Below are 19,734 nucleotides of genomic sequence, written 5' to 3' on the forward strand. Positions count from 1 at the left end.
GTTGGATACACACACACACACTATTGAATTTCCATATCACGCCCATTTGTATTTTTAACTGATGTTTTGGGTGTCCTGTTTGTATTTTTAATTTAAAGACTCCCAAGTCTAAGACTCAAATTCAGCTTTATGAAAATTTTGGAGGGCCAAGGTTCCTTCAAAGCAAGTCTACATGCCACGCCCAATTCCTACCGCATCCTTAAAATCTAGTTCGTTTTCAAACTTAATATTACTGACACAATATGTTTTTGGCAAAATGATTCTTGTAACTTTGTTGCAGCTGAATTTGCAAAGCTACCATTAATTCCACTATATTTACTACCCGGAAACGATCAATTCACAAATGGAGTCAACTTTGCATCAGGCGGAGCTGGTGCTCTCGTTGAAACTAATCAAGGACTGGTATGTGCTCCTTTTGCTAAATTATTCCTGCCTGTTGGACTTGATTTAGCTTGAATAAATCTGTGTGCATAAACCTGAATTCATATAAAGTTATCCATCTCTTAAGTTGCATGATTACTTATACTTTTTTTTTTTTTTTCATTTTTCCCGCTTGTTCCTTCATAGATTATGGACTTTAAAACTCAATTAAGTAATTTCAAGAATATGGAGAAGCAGCTAAGGCAAAAACTAGGAGCTTCAGAAGTTAAGACTTTGTTATCCACAGCTGTTTACATGTTCAGCATTGGAACTAACGACTACATGGTACCTTTCACCTCAAACTCCACTGTGCTTCAATCCTACTCCAAAAAGGAGTATGTCAAGATGGTAATTGGCAACATAACAACCGTGATCCAAGTAATTAACATGTTCAGACCATATGAATTAATTCTTTATTTCATTTTCTTCCCCAAGTTCATCAAACTAAGATTGCATTAATTTTGCTGTCTCAGGAAATTTATAAGATAGGGGGAAGGAAATTTGGGCTATCAAAGTTGCTTCCTTTAGGTTGTCCACCAATCTCTCGAGCACTAGAAATAGTCAGAACAGGTGGCTCTGGCTGCATGGAAGAAGTTACAGTGCTTTCAAAACTACACAACAGAGCACTCCCTAAAGCTCTCAAAGAGCTTAAGAGCCAACTAGAAGGATGTACTTATTCAATTTTTGATGCCTACACTGCCGGAACTGCAATTTTCAATAACCCTTCAAAATATGGTGAGGCCTCTAGCTTACAGAGTTTCCTTTATCTGCTGATATGATGTGAGGACTATCTGATTCCATTTTCACATTTTTGTGTGAAGGTTTCGAAGAGGTGAAAATGGCATGCTGTGGCAGTGGTCCATTGAGAGCTTCCATTACTTGCGGCCAGAAAGTATACCAACTGTGCGATAACGCTAGCGAATATTTATTCTTTGATGGAATTCATCCAACCGAAAAGGCCAACTATCAGTTTGCAAAGCTAATGTGGGATGGGAGTCCTAAAATCGTCAAGCCTTACAACCTGAAGACACTGTTCGAGAAATAGTTCGAAACTTATTCCCAGACAGGAGATGACTTTGATTACCCGTTCTGCACCTCGAATATGATTCAATTTCATGCTTCAAAGCCAAGTTGATTCAGGCTTTAGACTCTACCACTGAATTTTGAGAAAGAATATGAGGAAAAAATGAGAGAAGAGATTGATGAGAGCCTAGAGAGAAAACACAGAAACAGAAAAAGAAAACGAAACAATAGAAAACCATTAAAAAAAAAAAAAATCTTATGTACTAAAAACAAGAAAAAAAGCCGCCCCCTTTCGTTTTTCTTTGACCAGGGTCCAGAATCCATGAACACCCCACTCAACACCAACTCATCCACAAAACACCACCCAGCCTCTAGAGCCTTAATCCCCGACGAGAAAAATAATCTCCGCCCAAATTTACCCACAAACAACCATCAACCCAAAACCAGCAGCAACTCCTCTTCCCCACTGACCAGAAGCAGCCAACAGAAACTATTACAGACCCACCGTACTGTTAAAGTTAATCAACATCAGACCGTGACTAAGTCAAGAGTGATATGCTGGTTTAGTCAATTTGTTTTCCAATAAAATAGGAATAATCCTAGTCACAAGGAATTTGTTGCAGTATGATTAGGAAAGTCAGTTGTTTTATTCTTTCTATTTTATAGTCATTCCGTGTCTTATTTGTAAGTCTGTTAAGTAAAATGCCTATATAAAGGCTTGTAGCTGCTGCATTAATTTTATCCATCAATAAAGTGTTTTTCTTTCTTTAATTGTTTGTCTTTCTGAATATCAAAAGTTCAACAATTGGTATCAGAGCCGGGTTCAAGAGAGAGTGTTTTATTTGATATTTGAGAGTCAAACACGTGAGGAAAAGAAAAGAGTGAGATGGGTGATCTTCAAGTTATTGGGGGAATTAAGAAGCTCAACAACCAGAATTATAATACTTGGTCAACGTGCATGATGTCTTACATGCAGGGCCAGGATTTGTGGGAAGTTGTGAATGGCTGTGAAATTACACAACCAGAGGCTGAGGATGCAAATGGTGCATTACGAAAGTGGAAGATTAAAGCAGGCAAAGCAATGTTTGCTTTGAAAACAACAATTGAAGAAGATGTGTTGGAACACATTCGGGATGCCAAAAATCCTCATGAAGCCTGGAAGACGTTTTCAGATTTATTCTCAAAGAAGAATGATACAAAGCTTCAACTGTTAGAGAGTGAGCTGCTGTCAATAGCTCAACGTGAACTAACTGTTGCCCAGTTTTTCCACAAGGTGAAGACACTTTGTCGAGAAATTTCTGAATTGGATGCAGAAGCTCCAATTGGTGAAACCAGGATGAAAAGGATAATTATCCATGGTTTGCGGCCAGATTTCAGAAGCTTTGTTGCTGCAGTACAAGGATGGCAGACTCAACCATCACTTGTTGAGTTTGAGAATCTGCTGGCTGGTCAAGAAGCACTAGCCAAACAAATGGGAGAAGTTGCACTCAAGGGTGAAGTTGATGCACTTTATGTCCATAAAGGCAGATGGAAGCCAAAGCAACATGCCAATGACAGATCCAAAAGAAATGAAGACAAAACAAAGTTCAATCGAGAAGAAAGAAACTCCAGTGAAGCAAGGGGCTACGGGATCAAAAGAAAATTTGAAGGGAAGTGCTATAACTGTGGGAAGAAGGGTCATATGGCAAAAGACTGTTGGCAAAAGAAGGAGCATGTTGAAGGTAATACAGCTACCTTCAAAATTGAAGATGAATGGGATGCTCATGCATTCTTCAAGGCAGTAGAAGAAGAAGAGTGTTTGCAGAGGAAGGAGCATGTGGAGAATGATGCCGTCACCTTCAAAATAGAAGATGAATGGGATGCTCATGCATTCTTTACTGAAGTAAAAGAGGCAGCCTTCACAGTAACAACACCTGAACATATTGATTATGAAAAGGACTGGATCATTGATTCAGGCTGCTCAAATCATATGACAGGTGACAAAGAAAAATTGAAGAATCTGGTGGAATACAAGGGAAAACATGTAGTAGTCACAGCAAACAATTCAAAGCTGGCTATAGCCCATGTTGGGGATGCCGTAGTCTCTTCCCAACTTAATCTCAAGGATGTGTCACTCCAAAATGTTTATCATGTTCCTGGAATGAAGAAAAACCTCTTGTCAGTGGCACAATTAACATCTTCAGGACACTTTGTTCTCTTTGGTCCTCAAGATGTTAAAGTGTACCGTGATCTTGAAAGTCTAGATGAACCAGTGATAAAGGGGCAGAGGCTTGAATTAGTGTATGTGATGTCTGCACAAACAGCATATGTAGACAAGACAAGGAAGAGTGAGACAGTGGATCTATGGCATCAAAGACTGAGTCATGTGAGTTTTTCTAAACTCAACATGATGATGAGAAGGTCTGCATTGAAGGGTCTGCCTCAGCTTGAAGTAAGGATCGATGCAATTTGTGCAGGCTGTCAATATGGCAAGGCACATCAACTGCCATATGAAGAATCGAAGTGGAGAGCAAAGGGACCATTAGAGCTCATTCATTCTGATGTGTTTGGACCTGTTAAGCAAGCTTCTGTTAGTGGCTTGAAATACATGGTAACATTTATTGACGATTTTTCAAAGTTTGTGTGGGTTTATTTTATGAAGGAAAAATCTGAGACACTCTCAAGATTCAAGGAGTTCAAAGAGGTGGCAGAAGCTGAGATCAATAAAAGAATATGTTGTCTACGTTCTGACAATGGGGGAGAGTACATATCAGATGAATTCTCTTACTATCTAAGAGATTGCAGAATTAATCATCAATTCACCTGTGCAAATACCCCACAGCAAAATGGTATTGCTGAGAGGAAGAACAGGCATTTAGCAGAGACTTGTCGAAGTATGCTTCATGCAAAGAATGTTCCAGGTAGATGGTGGGCAGAAGCAATGAAGACTGCAGCTTTTGTAATCAACAAGCTTCCACAGCAGAGGCTTGATCTCCAGTCACCATTTGAAAAGCTATGGAATAAGAAACCCACAGTGAGCTATTTTCGAGTTTTTGGATGTGTATGTTATGTTTTTATACCTAATCATCTACGCAGCAAGATGGACAAGAAGGCTGTTAGATGTATTTTTGTTGGTTTTGATAATCAACGGAAAGGGTGGAGATGCTGTGATCCAATTACTGGAAAATGCTACACATCCAGAAATGTTGTGTTTGATGAATCATCTTCATGGTGGTCCATAGAACATCAATCACTACCAGACTCAGAAGGGCTTAAAGAAGAAATGCAAATTGCTCGAATCCAGTTGAACAAAGATGAAGATAACACTGACAGTCAAGAAGAAGTAATTGATGTTGATGCTGAAATTAAAGAGAACCCGTGGCAAACTGGTATACATGACCAGCCAAGTGAAGAATTCAATGCAGCAACAACATCAAATCCACCTAGAAGATCAACACGAATGAAGAAGCCAAATGCAAAATATGCAAATGCTGCAGTGGTAGAAGGTGTAAAAGAACCAGAAACCTTTACAGAAGCTTCTCAAAATTCAAACTGGAATAAGGCTATGGAAGAAGAGATTACAGCACTACAACAAAATCAGACCTGGGATCTTGTACCAAGACCAGAGGATGTGGAACCCATTTCATGTAAATGGGTGTATAAGATAAAACGACGCACAGATGGAACAATTGAAAGACTCAAGGCTCGCCTGGTAGCACGAGGATTTTCTCAACAATATGGACTAGATTATGACGAAACGTTTAGTCCAGTTGCAAAACTTACATCCGTGCGAGTTGTACTCGCTGTTGCAGCCAACAAGGAGTGGATCTTGTGGCAGATGGACGTGAAGAACGCTTTCTTGCATGGAGAGCTAGATCAAGAGATCTATATGGATCAGCCAATGGGGTTTCAAAATCAAAGTCATCCCAACTATGTATGCAAGCTGAGAAAGGAACTATACGGGTTGAAACAAGCACCAAGGGCTTGGTATGGTAAGATTGCCGAATTCTTAACAAAGAGTGGATTTTCAGTAAGCCATGCAGATTCCAGCTTATTTGTTAAAGCTAATGGTGAAAAATTAGCTATACTACTCGTATATGTCGATGATATAATCATCACAGGAAATGATGTTGAAGAAATCTGCCAAACCAAGGAGAATTTGTCTGTTCGGTTTGAAATGAAGGAACTAGGACAGCTGAATCATTTCCTTGGTTTAGAGATAAGTATCACACGCAGAGGAGTAATTCTATGTCAGTAAAAATATGCCAAAGACCTTTGGAAAATTTTGGGATGCTAGAGTGTAAAGCAACTGCAACACCTATGGACCCAAATACCAGAATGTGTGTACATGAAGGCAAGGAGCTGCAAGATGCTACAATGTATCGACAGATGGTGGGAAGCTTGTTATATCTAACTGTGACCAGACCTGATATTTCATATGCAGTAGGTGTAATGAGCAGATACATGCAAAATCCAAAGAAGCCTCATTTGGAAGCAGCCCGAAGAATCCTGAGGTATGTGAAGGGCACATTTGACTATGGTTTACTGTACAAGAAAGGTGAAGACTGTAAAATGGTTGGCTACTGTGATGCTGACTATGCAGGGGATCATGACACTCGTCGATCAACTACTGGATATGTGTTTAGACTTGGGTCAGGATCGATTTCTTGGTGCAGCAAAAGGCAACCAACAGTGTCTCTGTCAACAACAGAGGCCGAATATCGTGCAGCAGCAATGGCAGCTCAAGAGAGTAAATGGTTAATAAGGCTGATGAATGATTTACATCAAGTAACAGATTATGCAATTCCATTGTATTGTGATAATCAATCAGTTGTTCGTCTAGCAGAGAACCCAGTATTTCACGCAAGAACAAAACATGTGGAAGTGCATTATCATTTCATCCGAGAGAAGGTTTTAGAAGAAGAAGTTAAATTGAAGCAGATCAAATCAGAAGATCAAGTTGCAGACATATTTACAAAGGGCCTGAGTAGCAACAAATTTGAAGCTTTCTGTCAGCAGCTTGGTTTGATAAGAATTACAGAAGCAGATGTTGAGGGAGAGTGTTAAAGTTAATCAACATCAGACCGTGACTGAGTCAAGAGTGATATGCTGGTTTAGTCAATTTGTTTTCCAATAAAATAGGAATAATCCTAGTCACAAGGAATTTGTTGCAGTATGATTAGGAAAGTCAGTTGTTTTATTCTTTCTATTTTATAGTCATTCCGTGTCTTATTTGTAGGAAGTCTGTTAAGTAAAATGCCTATATAAAGGCTTGTAGCTGCTGCATTAATTTTATCCATCAATAAAGTGTTTTTCTTTCTTTAATTGTTTGTCTTTCTGAATATCAAAAGTTCAACACGTACCATTGCTCACTTAGTTTTTGTCTACGTATTATAGGGAGATTGAGGATCAAAGTTGATAGAGTGAAGAACTAGAAACATGGTGCTCTGTGCAAGTTTTCTAGTCCCAGCAAGCTGCCACAGGTACTCTCATGGTGCTTTATTTATCTTCGGAGATTCCTTTTATGATGCCGGGAATAATATCTATCTCAACACTAACATTCCCAAACTAAATATCTTTCCATATGGAGAGACATATTTTAAGCATCCCACAGGAAGGGCTAGTGATGGTCGATTAATTCCAGATTTTATTTGTAAGTACAATACTTCGCAATTTTTCTTCTCCCTTTTAATCTCTGCTCTTTTCTTTCTGTTTTGAATTTCTATATTGAACACTGATCACTAGTTAATTAATAGATTCTTTTCTCATAAGCCATTTAATGACTGGTTTGACTTGTGAAAAAATACTCTAAAAATTGTAGGAAAAAAAATGAAGCTGAATGTATTATGGAGAATAAGTAGATATTGAGGGAAAGATTTGATCAAGGAACATATTGAGGATTCGTACTGTCTCTCTTGTCATACTGAAACTTGGCATCATAGTGTTTTAGACAGAGGAAGAACAAAATAAATGGGGGCCCGTGAGAAAATTACAAGGATTTATACATTAGGTGAAGGTAAAATAACTGGAGTTTTGGGTGCCCTGTTTGTATTTTTAATTTAAAGACTCCCAAGTCTAAGACTCAAATTCAGCTTTATGAAAAATTTGGAGGGCCAAGGTTCCTTCAAAGCAAGTCTACATACCACGCCCAATTCCAACCGCATCCTTCAAATCTAGTTCGTTTTTGTTTGTTCTTTACAACTTATTATTACTGACACGAAATGTTTCTGGCAAAATGATTCTTGAACTTTGTTGCAGCTGAATTTGCAAAGCTACCATTAATTCCACTATATTTACAACCCGGCAACCATCATTTCACAGATGGAGTCAACTTTGCATCAGGGGGAGCTGGTGCTCTCGTTGAAACTAATCAAGGATTGGTATGTGCTCCTATTGCTAAATCATTCCTGCCTGTTGGACTGGATTTAGCTTGAATAAATCTGTGTGCATAAACCTGAATTCATATAAAGTTATCCATCTCTTAAGTTGCATGATTACTTATACTATATATTTTTTTCATTCTTCCCGTTTGTTCCTTCATAGATTATGGACCTTAAAACTCAATTAAGTAATTTCAAGAATATGGAGAAGCAGCTAAGGCAAAAACTAGGAGCTTCAGAAGTTAAGACTTTGTTATCCACAGCTGTTTACATGTTCAGCATTGGAACTAACGACTACATGGTACCTTTCACCTCAAACTCCACTGTGCTTCAATCCTACTCCAAAAAGGAGTATGTCAAGATGGTAATTGGCAACATAACAACCGTGATCCAAGTAATTAACATGTTCAGACCATATGAATTAATTCTTTATTTCATTTTCTTCCCCAAGTTCATCAAACTAAGATTGCATTAATTTTGGTGTCTCAGGAAATTTACAAGATAGGGGGAAGGAAATTTGGGCTATCAAAGTTGCTTCCTTTAGGTTGTCCACCAATCTCTCGAGCACTAGAAATAGTCAGAACAGGTGGCTCTGGCTGCATGGAAGAAGTTACAGTGCTTGCAAAACTACACAACAGAGCACTCCCTAAAGCTCTCAAAGAGCTTAAGAGCCAACTAAAAGGATGTACTTATTCAATTTTTGATGCCTACACTGCCGGAACTGCAATTTTCAATAACCCTTCAAAATATGGTGAAGCCTCTAGCTTACAGAGTTTCCTTTATCTGCTGATATGATGTTTAGGACTATCTGATTCCATTTTCACATTTTTGTGTGAAGGTTTCGAAGAGGTGAAAATGGCATGCTGTGGCAGTGGTCCATTGAGAGCTTCCATTACTTGCGGCCAGAAAGTATACCAAATGTGCGATAATGTTAGCGAATATTTCTTCTTTGATGGAATTCATCCAACCGAAAAGGCCAACTATCAATTTGCAAAGCTAATGTGGGATGGGAGTCGTAAAATCGTCAAGCCTTACAACCTGAAGACACTGTTGAAGAAATAGCTCAAAACTTATTCCCAGACAGGAAATAACTTTGTTTACCCGTTCTGCACCTGGAATATGACTGAATTTCATTTTCTTGCTTCGAAGCTAAGTTGATTCAGGCTTTAGACTCTAGCACTGAACTCTAGAATTGTATTTGTATCGGACAATAAAATTTCTTATGCCATTGAGATTCGTAAGTTTCTTACTAATAAATGAGCAAGATCAACATACGTAAAGCAAGAATACGATGATCTTCTTTTTAAAGCCAAAACTCTCATTCGGAATTAAACCTCTTAGCTTTTCATTTCTTTAGAATCCATGTGAGCCATGCATTTTCAAAAGATGTCAAAATTTTGGGACAAACAACCAACGCCCATGATAGCAAAACTTCAAAAATTGTATCTTTGTACTTGAATAACATGGTTTTTTGTCTTTAACCGAGAAATGAATTTTGCACTTTGTTTCAAATTTACATCTCCACAATTTATTTATTGATTGGACCTACTTCAACAAGATGGTTACGATTTGTGATTTGATACTAGTTATTCATTTTTGAATTCCCACATAAAAAAATAAGAAAAATAAAAAAAAAATATATCAAAAAAAATATTCAAAAAAAATCTAAAAAATAATAGGAACAAGAAAAGTATTCTGGAATGCCCTTAAAATAATTAGAAATTAATTGATGAGGTTTAAAAAATATAAAAATTAAAATTTGACATTATATTTTTGACTGATGAGAGCTTTTTTAACAAGGAAAATTCAATTTGAGAAAGAAAAGTTCCAAAATCATATGTTTATAAATTCAATTAAATTTTATTGAAAGTTTAATTGAATTTATGAAGGGTTTGATAGCAATAAACAATTGTTTTTAAGTCAATCTGGTCTTTATTTGTAAGCAATTAAAGTTCAAGGGGTCACATTATAATTTATCTAAGGACTTCACTACAAAATTGTAGAACTTGAGTGACCAAACTGAAAGTGGCCATTTCACATCCCAAAACGGCGCCGTTTTAAATGACATTATTCATCATCTTCTTCGTTGCACCAGGGAACCGTTTCAGCAGAGGAAACAACTAGCCCCAGCTTCTAATACTGAAACGTATGGCATTTATTCGGCTATAAAGCCAGAGAAAGAAACGCCTGCTAAACGTCCACGAAAGAGACGCCGACCGTTACCGAAAACGCCTGCATCCTTTAGCTATAAAAGCAGAGGAGGGACCGAACCAAAGAGAACAGTGGAGGAGGGAGAAAGAGAGAAAAGAGAGGGAAAAAGAAAAGGAAAACACAGAGAAGGGAGGGGAGGAAAAAGGCAGAAAGAAAAACGGGGAGGCAGAGTGAGCAGGACAGGAGAGAAAGTGGGGAGCAGTAAAAAAAGAAAACAGAGAGGGAGTAGTAGAGGAGAACAAAGGGAAAGAAGAGGAAAAACAGAGGAATGGGAGAGAAAAAGAGTGAGTACAGGGAGAATAAAAAAGAAACAGAGGCAGACAAGAAGGAGAACTGGGCATCTTCAGTTTTCTTCTAAATTTTTCTATTAAATTTTGCTTGGATATCAGGTGCGACAATTTACATGATCTGAAATTGATCATTTCATTTCTTATTTAACGAACCCCAAGTTGATCCTGTTGTTTTTGTTTGTGTGAATTTTAAATTGATCCCTTTATTTATATGAATTCTAAGTTGATCCTTTTGTTTTTTGTCCGATGGATCATCTCAAGTTGATCCTTTTATTTACATGGATTCGAAGTTGATCTTTCCATATCTTATCCAACAAATCCTAAGTTAATCTTGGTATATTTGTTTATCCTAAGTCCTACCTGCTGGACTGGAAACTCAATTACGTAATTTCAAGAATATGGAGAAGCAGCTAAGGCAAAAACTAGGAGCTTCAGAAGTCAAGACATTGTTATCCAAAGCTGTTTACATGTTCAGCATTGGAAGCAACGACTACTTGGTACCTTTCATCACAAACTCCACTGTGCTTCAATCCTACTCCAAAAAGGAGTATGTCAAGATGGTTATTGGCAACATAACATCCGTGATCCAAGTAATTAACATGTTCCGACCATATGAATTAATTCTTTATTTCATTTTCTTCCCCAAGTTCATCAAACTAAGATAGCATTAATTTTGGTGTATCAGGAAATTTATGAGATAGGGGGAAGGAAATTTGGGCTATCAAAGTTGCTTCCTTTAGGTTGTCCACCAATCTCTCGAGCACTAGAAATAGTCAGAACAGGTGGCTCTGGTTGCATGGAAGAAATTACAGTGCTTGCAAAACTACACAACAGAGCACTCCATAAAGCTCTGAAAGAGCTTAAGAATAGTCAACTAAAAGGATATACTTATTCAATTTTTGATGCCTACACTGTAGCAACTGCAATTTTCAATAACCCTTCATAATATGGTGAAGTCTCTAGCTGACATTGTTTCCTTTATCTGCTGATATGATCTGATTCCATTTTCACATTTTTGTGTGAAGGTTTCGAAGAGGTGAAAATGGTATGCTGTGGCAGTGGTTCATTGAGAGGCACCATTGTTACTTGCGGCCTGAAAGTATACCAACTGTGCGATAACGTTAGCGAATATTTCTTCTTTGATGGAATTCATCCAACCGAAAAGGCCAACTTTCAATTTGCAAAGCTAATGTGGGATGGGAGTCGTAAAATCGTCAAGCCTTACAACCTGAAGACACTGTTCGAGAAATAGTTCGAAACTTATTTTCAGACGGGAGATGACTTTGTTACCCGTTCTGCACCTCGCATATGACTGAATTTCATGCTTCGAAGCTAAGTTGATTCAGGCTTTAGGCTCTACCACTGAACTCTAGTATTAAAGTAAAATCATAAACGAGAACTTAAGAAATTGGGTTAAAATGAAAACCTAGTCCCAACGCTTTATTTCTAGTCTTTCGGGTTGCCCAACACTATTTTTGAGCCTTTATATTTCGTTATCCATATGTTTCTCGGCGAACCAAAAAAAGGGAGAGAAAAAATTATCCAAAGGTTATCCATAGGTTTCCACATTCCCATCAACCATGTCTTCTTCTCCCTTATGTTTGTGTGTGTTCGAGCCAAAACAACGAAAGAGGGAATGTGGAAACCTCATGAGAAATGAAACCGAAGAGTAATTAATTGAACAATCATTAATTTTCCAAATTAAATTAAAGCATCATGTCTCTTCACTTTACATAGTTGAAGGGGAATGATCAGAAATAAATAAAGCAAAAGACTCGAAATATTCAGAATTGGAAATACCAGACCTTCTTTAAAATGGTGCAAGCAGTTTGCATATCTCAAAAAACAATCTCCCTTCCCGTCATTCTTGACAATTTATGAAAACACGAAAATTATCTGTAGTCCTGGTGTACATAATTGCTAGCTGTCACATACCCACATTCCTCTCATTTTTATTTTTTTTTCATTCATCTGCATCTAAATTATAAATTTTATTGGGTTTAATATATTTTTAAATATTAATTTTTATTTAATTATATGATAATAAAAATAAGAACTCACAAAATTACATATTGAAAGATAAAATAAAAAAAATAATACAAAATTTCAATAAAAATAAATATTAAAGTATAAAATTAAAATAATAATAATAAATAACAGGCTTGATGGCCTAATGATGACACATCATCTCATCTGCTTCCAGAATAATATTTTTAATTTGTTATATTGAAATGATAGTGAATTTTTATTTTTATTTTTTTATGATCAGGTATCTTTGAATTAGTTTCCTTAGATACTTTTGAGTGAGCTATTGTTATTTATGTTAAAAAAAAAAAAAAAAAAACTTCTCTTACCCCCAAGATTTTTAGGGACTATCTACAAAGAGAGGTTAACATGATAATCCAATGGTGTAATTATATATTATTATTATTATTTTTAGATTATCTTGCCTGTAATTAAATGTGTTTTGGTGCTTGGCCCAATAAGGAATGTATAAGTTGCCAAAGGATCTACACAGTTTAAGCCCATAATCTGGTGTAGTGTATTCTCTCACCATGGCTTCGTGGAATGCTAAATAATTCTCCCTTGGAGTTATAAATAATAGTTTATGTTTCCTATGAACTACTTTCTCTATTTATCTATTAAAAATACTGCGTGAAGAGGAAGGAAGGCTAAAACAGAAGAAGAACTTGCAGAAACTTCTCTAGCCATTGAAATGCTCCACAAGAGAGGAAATTTGGGACAAAACTAATTTTTGCTTGCTCTTGTTCAGGACAGTCATGATCTTAGGGCAATACCATTAGAAAAGTAGAGCGGCCACTAATTCAACTACCATTATAAAATGTAGAGTTTCGTGGGTGAGTTAGATTGGATTTCTTCATTAATTAATTACCACTTTCCTAGTTCTGAGCTCTTTTATTTGCTGAATTTTTAATGCAACTGCATGCGTATTGTACAGGGATGACGATTGGCCAATCTTGTTATCTGGTTTGGATATATTAATTTCCAACAAATCAGTCTTCGATTTGATCCATTGACAGCTTTTGATATCGTAAGCTAGCGTTTCTGTCTTTGAGACCTCGAACCCTATCCTTCTGTGAGGCTGCTGGGAACAAGATTTTGACCATCGCGTGTCCTTTTGTTTTGTAAGAAATAACAAACAATTTTCATGCATGGAAACTTCATCATTATTCCTTGACAAGGATTAATTTGAACTGGAAATTCAAATGATAAGGATATACTAGCATGAAAAACACAAGGACAAGATGCATTATTATCATGAAAAATTTAAAACTCGAGGATAACATTAATCAGATGAAATCCCAATGTTTAACTTTCCCAAACCATGTACATGTGATCCCTCAAAGCAGATGAAATATTCGAAAATAATTTAAAATTATTCAAGAAACCTCGTATAATAATTTAATAACCAATCTTTCAAGATTATATAGCTATGGTACGTTATTATATCAATCTTAATAACAGCATCTGGTTACTAGAATCTATGTCTTTCTTTCTCTTCTTGAAGATTATTCATTCTGGTTTTATCTCAAGCCTATTATCCATGGTCAAGGCGAAACTTCCATATTGCAACATTTTCCAACACGTGTTTCTTCAATTTTTATACATGTTATGTTGTGTTAAATGCTAATCAGCTCTGGATTCTCCTCCGTCATCGTGGACTCCAATATTTCCTTCGGAAAATCGTACATATTACCAACCAGTGTTCTTTTCAGACATGAACTCGTCGGTGCCTTAGGTATAAGTTCTGTAAAATCCCAATGTTTCTAAATCATTGATTGCTAGTCATCTCAAATGTACACGATTTCATGTTACTTGAACCAAAAGAATGCATAAACCTAAACCTTATTGGTCATTAGGAAGACCCTAAAATTGGGGAAAATAACTTGTTCAAATCCAACCAATTGCAATAATGGTATTCATCAACTAATTTAGTTTACTTTCCGCCACCAAAATACCTACCATTCCAATTTTAGTGTCATCTTTCTTTTATTTGTGAATTTGGGACTTTCAATGGTACCTTTTTGGATCCAATTTGTAAGTGGTCCAACTTGAACCGTGTCAGCTCAGAACTGTTTAGTTACAAGTAAAGAAATTTTAGATCGATTCAAAATTGCTCCCTATCCAAGAAACTTCAAAATGGTCAAATTTGGGTGATTAAAATGTTAGAAATTTAATAACTCCACAATCCCCTTGGGAGATTGCAAGGCTTCAACACTAAACTACATTTGAGTATACTAGCTATCTCTCAAGCTCTCAGAAAGTTAAGGCTAAATCTCTCTAACTCTTCCACTTATAGGTCTCTTGATTCCCTCTTTACATTTTTAGCATTTGTTTATCAATATGGTTAATATGCAAACTCCAAGATCTCCTCTTCAACGTCCAGCTCATGGAAACCAAATCACTGTCCTTAGCATCGATGGAGGTGGAATAAGAGGCATTATACCAGGAACTATCCTTGCCTTTTTAGAGTCTGAGCTTCAGGTAGAAAAGAAACAGGGCTCTTTTAACACGTATACTAATGCATGTCAAATAGAAATGCAAGATCTTACATGCTTGTGTTTCTGGGCTCAGAAAAAGAAATTAAGTTGAAAGCATGACCTAAGTTTAGCACTTAATAGTTGGACGTGCATCGGTGTATATATATAGAATTGTAATGTTCGTTTATTTTGTATCTGTTTTTCTCTGACCCTATGGGTTTATTATTTTTGCCTCCTTCGGGCTTTAATGTATTTGCTTAAGTTTTATCTCCAGCATGTATCACTGAGTAGTTTTTCTTCTCAAATTTACAGAAGCTGGATGGTGCCGATGCAAGGCTTGCAGACTACTTTGATGTGATTTCAGGGACTAGCACTGGCGGCCTCGTGACGGCTATGCTAGCTGCACCGAATAAGCAAAACCGCCCTTTGTTCGCAGCTAAAGACATTAATGAATTCTACCTTGAGAACTGCCCTAAAATATTTCCTCAAGACAGGTAATAAGTAATGCTGATGATGAATTATTTCATTATAACTAATTTTTATTTATCAAGATACTAATTTAAGTACTGTCTGCCAATAGCTCTCCATTTTCTTCAGTTGCAAATCTGGTAAACACTTTGAGAGGGCCAAAGTATGATGGCAACTTCTTGCATAGTATTGTCAAGGAAAAGTTGGGAGATTCACGGTTGCACCAGACATTGACAAATATTGTGATCCCAACTTTTGACATCAAGCGCCTCCAGCCAACTATCTTTTCTAGCTATAAGGTGAAGAATAACCCATCAACGGATGCCCTTCTGTCCGATATATGCATTGGAACATCAGCTGCCCCGACTTATCTCCCTGCCCATTATTTTGAAACCAAAGATCCATCAGGCAAAGTTAGAGAATTTAATCTTATTGATGGTGGTGTGGCAGCAAACAATCCAGTATGTTTATGATTTCCTCAGCATCTTGAAATTTCATAACTTAATATTACTTACCTAAGGAATCTTATATTATTCATTTCTTTTTGGAATTTGATCAGACTTTAGTTGCCATAAGTGAAGTTTCAAAAGCAATCAATCGGGAGAGTCCTGACTTTTTCCGTATAAACGCAATGGAATATGGCCGATTTCTAGTCCTGTCGCTGGGCACTGGTACAGCAAAATCAGAAGGAAAGTATGATGCAGATGAAGCAGCCAAGTGGGGTATCTTAGGATGGTTGACTAGTGATCATTCTACTCCATTAGTGGATGTTTTCACACAAGCTAGTGCTGACATGGTTGATTTTCATATTTCCACTGTTTTTCAAGCCCTCAACTCAGAGGAAAATTATCTTCGAATTCAGGTGCTTATTTACCATGCTAATGTTGTCATCCAATGTATTTATTCATGAAGCAAAGTGGGGAAATCTAACTTTATAATACGTGTGAAAAATCAATGCAGGATGACACATTGACCGGAACACTTTCATCTGTGGATGTTGCCACGAAAGAGAACTTGGAGAATCTTGTGAAAGTGGGCGAGGAATTGTTGAAGAAGCCAGTTTCAAGGGTGAATTTGGCTACTGGAGTCTTTGAACCTGTCAATAAGATGACTAATGAAGAGGCTCTCAGAAAGTATAAATTAATGAATGAATAATACTCTTTGTTTCATCTTGATTATTCTTTTATTATTTTATTTCTTAAGGTTTTTGTTTTGTCGGTGTAGGTTGGCTAAATTACTCTCGAGGGAGAAGCATCTTCGTGAGGCTAAGTCAGCTGTCGGAAATAAGAGTGGTAGATATAGATGTACTTAATTGTTTACTTTGTAAAATAGTACCTCGAATAAAGATGCCTCTTCGTGCAGCGAAGTCAGCTGTTGCGAAAGGAATCCAGATTTATGATTATTTTTTTTCAACACATACAAAATGTAATTGTTTCATACCTTGAATAATGAATCATAGAATTCAACCAGAATTTTGTTTTTCCAGTAAAAGCTGATTTTTATTTCTTGGATTGATTATTTTAATAGTATTCAGTACGTAATTACCCAGTGTTTCTTAGGGAAAAAACAAGAACCAATTGATAAAGTTTCTCCTCAGTCAATTTTTAAACAAATCACTCGTATTTCGATTTGTATATTCATTAAAAAAAATATTATTTATGTTCTCTAGGATTTGAATCCTTTAAGCAGGGAATAATCCGTTCATCAACCTGATTAAGTTTCAAGTGTCTTCAATAACATAGATAGATGGATAGATATTCTTTTAAATTCATTTTATTGTCATCAATGCTCAAATCCATTTTATCAAAATAACCTAATTGCTAATTTTTACGAACTTTGAAGTGGTTTTGAAAAAATAACAACTAAAACTTGATTGTTGTAAATAATGTAAAAGGGAACTAAAATTGAAAAAACAAATCTAGATATATATATAAAAAAAAAAATTCAAGGATCAAAATAAACTATCACAACACAATTTTTTATCTTTATTGTTTTATATATTTCAAAAAAAATAGAAAATTCTCAAAACAATGTGTCTTTCTAATAATTCTAATCAATTTTAAAAAGTCAATTAGCAGCTTAATTAAAAAAATAAAATTTAAAGTTAAAGTTAAATTTGTTAAAATTACATGATTTTATAAAACAAGAACTTGTAAATTGTAAAAAGCAGCCAAATTAAAGATTTTAACTAATTCACATAAGGATAAAATTAAAAAGAAAATCCAAGATTAAATCTTTATTGAAAGATCCAAGCTATATAGTTATGAATTTGTGAATTTTAACCTTTAATTGATCATTAATTTTTTGATTTTTATAAATTGAATCTTGATTTGGTCAATTTCAGCCCTTATATTCACTTGTTTTTTCCAATTTGATCCTTAATTTTGGATTTCTTCAATCAAATTTTTAATTGCTCATTAAACTTTAATATTTATACAATTAACTATCTTATCTTACCAAACTAACTCCTAAAAATTACAATTTGACACCTAGACTTTAATTTTTTATAATTAAAATCTAAATTGACTTTTAAAATTCAATTTTTCTTGTAATTAAGCTCTTAATAAATTCAAATAAACCTTAAATTCCAACCGAGTCCTTAAACATTTAATTTTAAATTTTCCTCCTCAAATTGATTTTTCTTTATTAATATATAGAGCCTTCATTGGTTAAAAATACATTGTCAATTTGTTTTTTGTTTTTTTTGTTTTTTTATCTTGTATATTTGATCTTTCTCAGCTAATCTTCAGCAATTTCTTAGACATTTTGATATACTCTTCTCATATATTTTTTTTGTATTTTCTCTTTTTCTTTGTTTTAAATTTTTTGTTTATGTAGGGCCCCAAAATGGGTAACTATAGATAACAAATAGATATGAAAATTCAGTTGCTGATTATATTAAAATGTTTAAATAGATTTGTAACATAATTTTATAACATTTATGATTTTTTTTATCTTTCAATCACACAAAATATAAGCATACTATTTTGATATTTTTTAACTTATTTTAAGAATTATATTTTTTTAAAGCAAAAAGAATGCTTCCAATCAAGAATATTATGTTGGTTAAAATAAATAAGAGATGCCTTGATAAAAAAATTTATTCTTAAGAAACAAAATTCAAAACAACTATACTTTTAGCTTTAATAACAAAATGCCACAGAATTTCCCGAGCTCTGAAAAACATTTAGGTACCCCTTAGCATATATAGCATGCGCATACAACTAGGATAAACTTATTTTATTACGAAAGGCCGAATTTTATATTCCGAAAGGCCGAATTTTAATGTAGCCGGGTTGAGGGAAGGTCCTAGGGAAGTGATTGAGGCATCCTTCAAATCTTTTGCAGCAAACGTGTGGGACTTTTTTTTTTTTTTTTTTTTGTCATTTGGGTAAGTTAGCATGGAAAAGTTGATATGGACATTTGAATCATACGTAGGTGTTGCCTTTTCCTTGCCCAAGCAATTAGAAAACCAGAAGCGAGTTCACCGAAAAGAACAATATATATGGAAAGACTTGCAGTTGAGGCTGACTTGTAGTTTAGAATGATTAGGAGTTAACAACATATCGAATTGATTTTAGGGTTAACAATCAATATAGGTCCAACTTTGACCATTCATCCCCAATGTATTGAAAATATTTCTTTAGTAATTTGTTGCTCTTTCTTGTCACTAATAACATTGAATTGATATGCTTTGATTAAAATAAAATAAAATTTTAAAACACGTAAAATTCAATTCGTAAGAGGCTGCGTGTCATTTAATAAAAAAAATATATATAAAAAAATAATGATGTATTAGAATAATAGTCAAAATTAATATTCTAGTTCAAACAAAAACATAAATTAATCTTTTTGAATGGTTTTGTTAGATTGAATCATAAATTTACAAGTTAATTTCATAAACAAAAAGTCATTGTGAGAATGGTGAAGATCTTAAGAAATATTCAATCAATTCATTATATATTCCCATTCTTCTTAATAATAGAAAATAATATAGACTCTCTCCTCTTGATTCAAATACAATTGATTTTATATATATATATATATATATGGGATTGAATTCCAAATAATTAATGTTATTTCATTGAAATTTAGGCATGGTATGCATGGAATTTGGGAAGATGTTCTACAGACGCAAACAAAATGAAGCTTGGAAGGTGACGGTGTATAATGAAAAAGTCGCAATGATCAAATTGATAAACACACGCACACATTCTAAGTGTGATAATCAAATTAATTTTCCTTCAATGCATTATTAATATATTCATGGCTAAGACACGTGTCATGAAGCAGCCATTGCATATACTGATGACGAAGGGGAAGGTGGGCTCGTTACGTGGACTTGAAGACTAAACACTCGCAGGCTTTCTGTCTAGATTCGGACACCGCTCGCGGGCTGTTCGCTCGCACTGAATCTGCCATCAAGCTTGCGAAAGGATATTTTAAAATCAGAGCTCGACA

At 35.3% G+C, this 19,734-nt stretch overlaps 3 protein-coding genes and 1 pseudogene across 4 annotated transcripts; all 4 read left to right on the forward strand.

Moving 5' to 3' along the window:
• The first annotated feature begins 39 nt into the window (after nt 1-39).
• Nucleotides 40-9,043, forward strand: LOC118039397 (GDSL esterase/lipase 4-like). Of its 2 annotated transcripts, XM_073405708.1 has the most exons (5): nt 7,196-7,438; nt 7,681-7,802; nt 7,966-8,196; nt 8,292-8,553; nt 8,641-9,043. In XM_073405708.1, exons 1-5 carry the CDS (start codon nt 7,393-7,395, stop codon nt 8,862-8,864), a joined length of 885 nt encoding a protein of 294 aa, XP_073261809.1. In that variant the 5' UTR covers nt 7,196-7,392; the 3' UTR covers nt 8,865-9,043. The 2 variants fall into 2 exon arrangements, with proteins under 2 accessions (XP_073261810.1, XP_073261809.1); XM_073405709.1 differs by lacking the exons at nt 7,196-7,438; nt 7,681-7,802 and adding an exon at nt 40-402.
• On the forward strand, nt 486-1,575 carry LOC118039396 (GDSL esterase/lipase 4-like). Its single transcript, XM_035046085.2, has 3 exons — nt 486-798; nt 894-1,155; nt 1,242-1,575. The coding sequence occupies exons 1-3, from the start codon at nt 571-573 to the stop codon at nt 1,463-1,465; spliced, it is 714 nt and encodes a 237-aa protein (XP_034901976.2). The 5' UTR covers nt 486-570; the 3' UTR covers nt 1,466-1,575.
• A 1,238-nt stretch (nt 9,044-10,281) lies between the features above and the next one.
• On the forward strand, nt 10,282-11,752 carry LOC118039382 (GDSL esterase/lipase 1-like; annotated as a pseudogene).
• Nucleotides 11,753-14,535: 2,783 nt separating this feature from the next.
• On the forward strand, nt 14,536-16,745 carry LOC118039389 (patatin-like protein 2). The gene is made up of 6 exons (XM_035046079.2): nt 14,536-14,809; nt 15,118-15,299; nt 15,386-15,734; nt 15,833-16,135; nt 16,234-16,406; nt 16,498-16,745. The coding sequence occupies exons 1-6, from the start codon at nt 14,669-14,671 to the stop codon at nt 16,583-16,585; spliced, it is 1,236 nt and encodes a 411-aa protein (XP_034901970.1). The 5' UTR covers nt 14,536-14,668; the 3' UTR covers nt 16,586-16,745.
• Nucleotides 16,746-19,734: the final 2,989 nt, after the last annotated feature.

This window comes from Populus alba, chromosome 17 (assembly GCF_005239225.2).
Source record: "Populus alba chromosome 17, ASM523922v2, whole genome shotgun sequence".
Lineage (NCBI taxonomy): Eukaryota > Viridiplantae > Streptophyta > Magnoliopsida > Malpighiales > Salicaceae > Populus > Populus alba.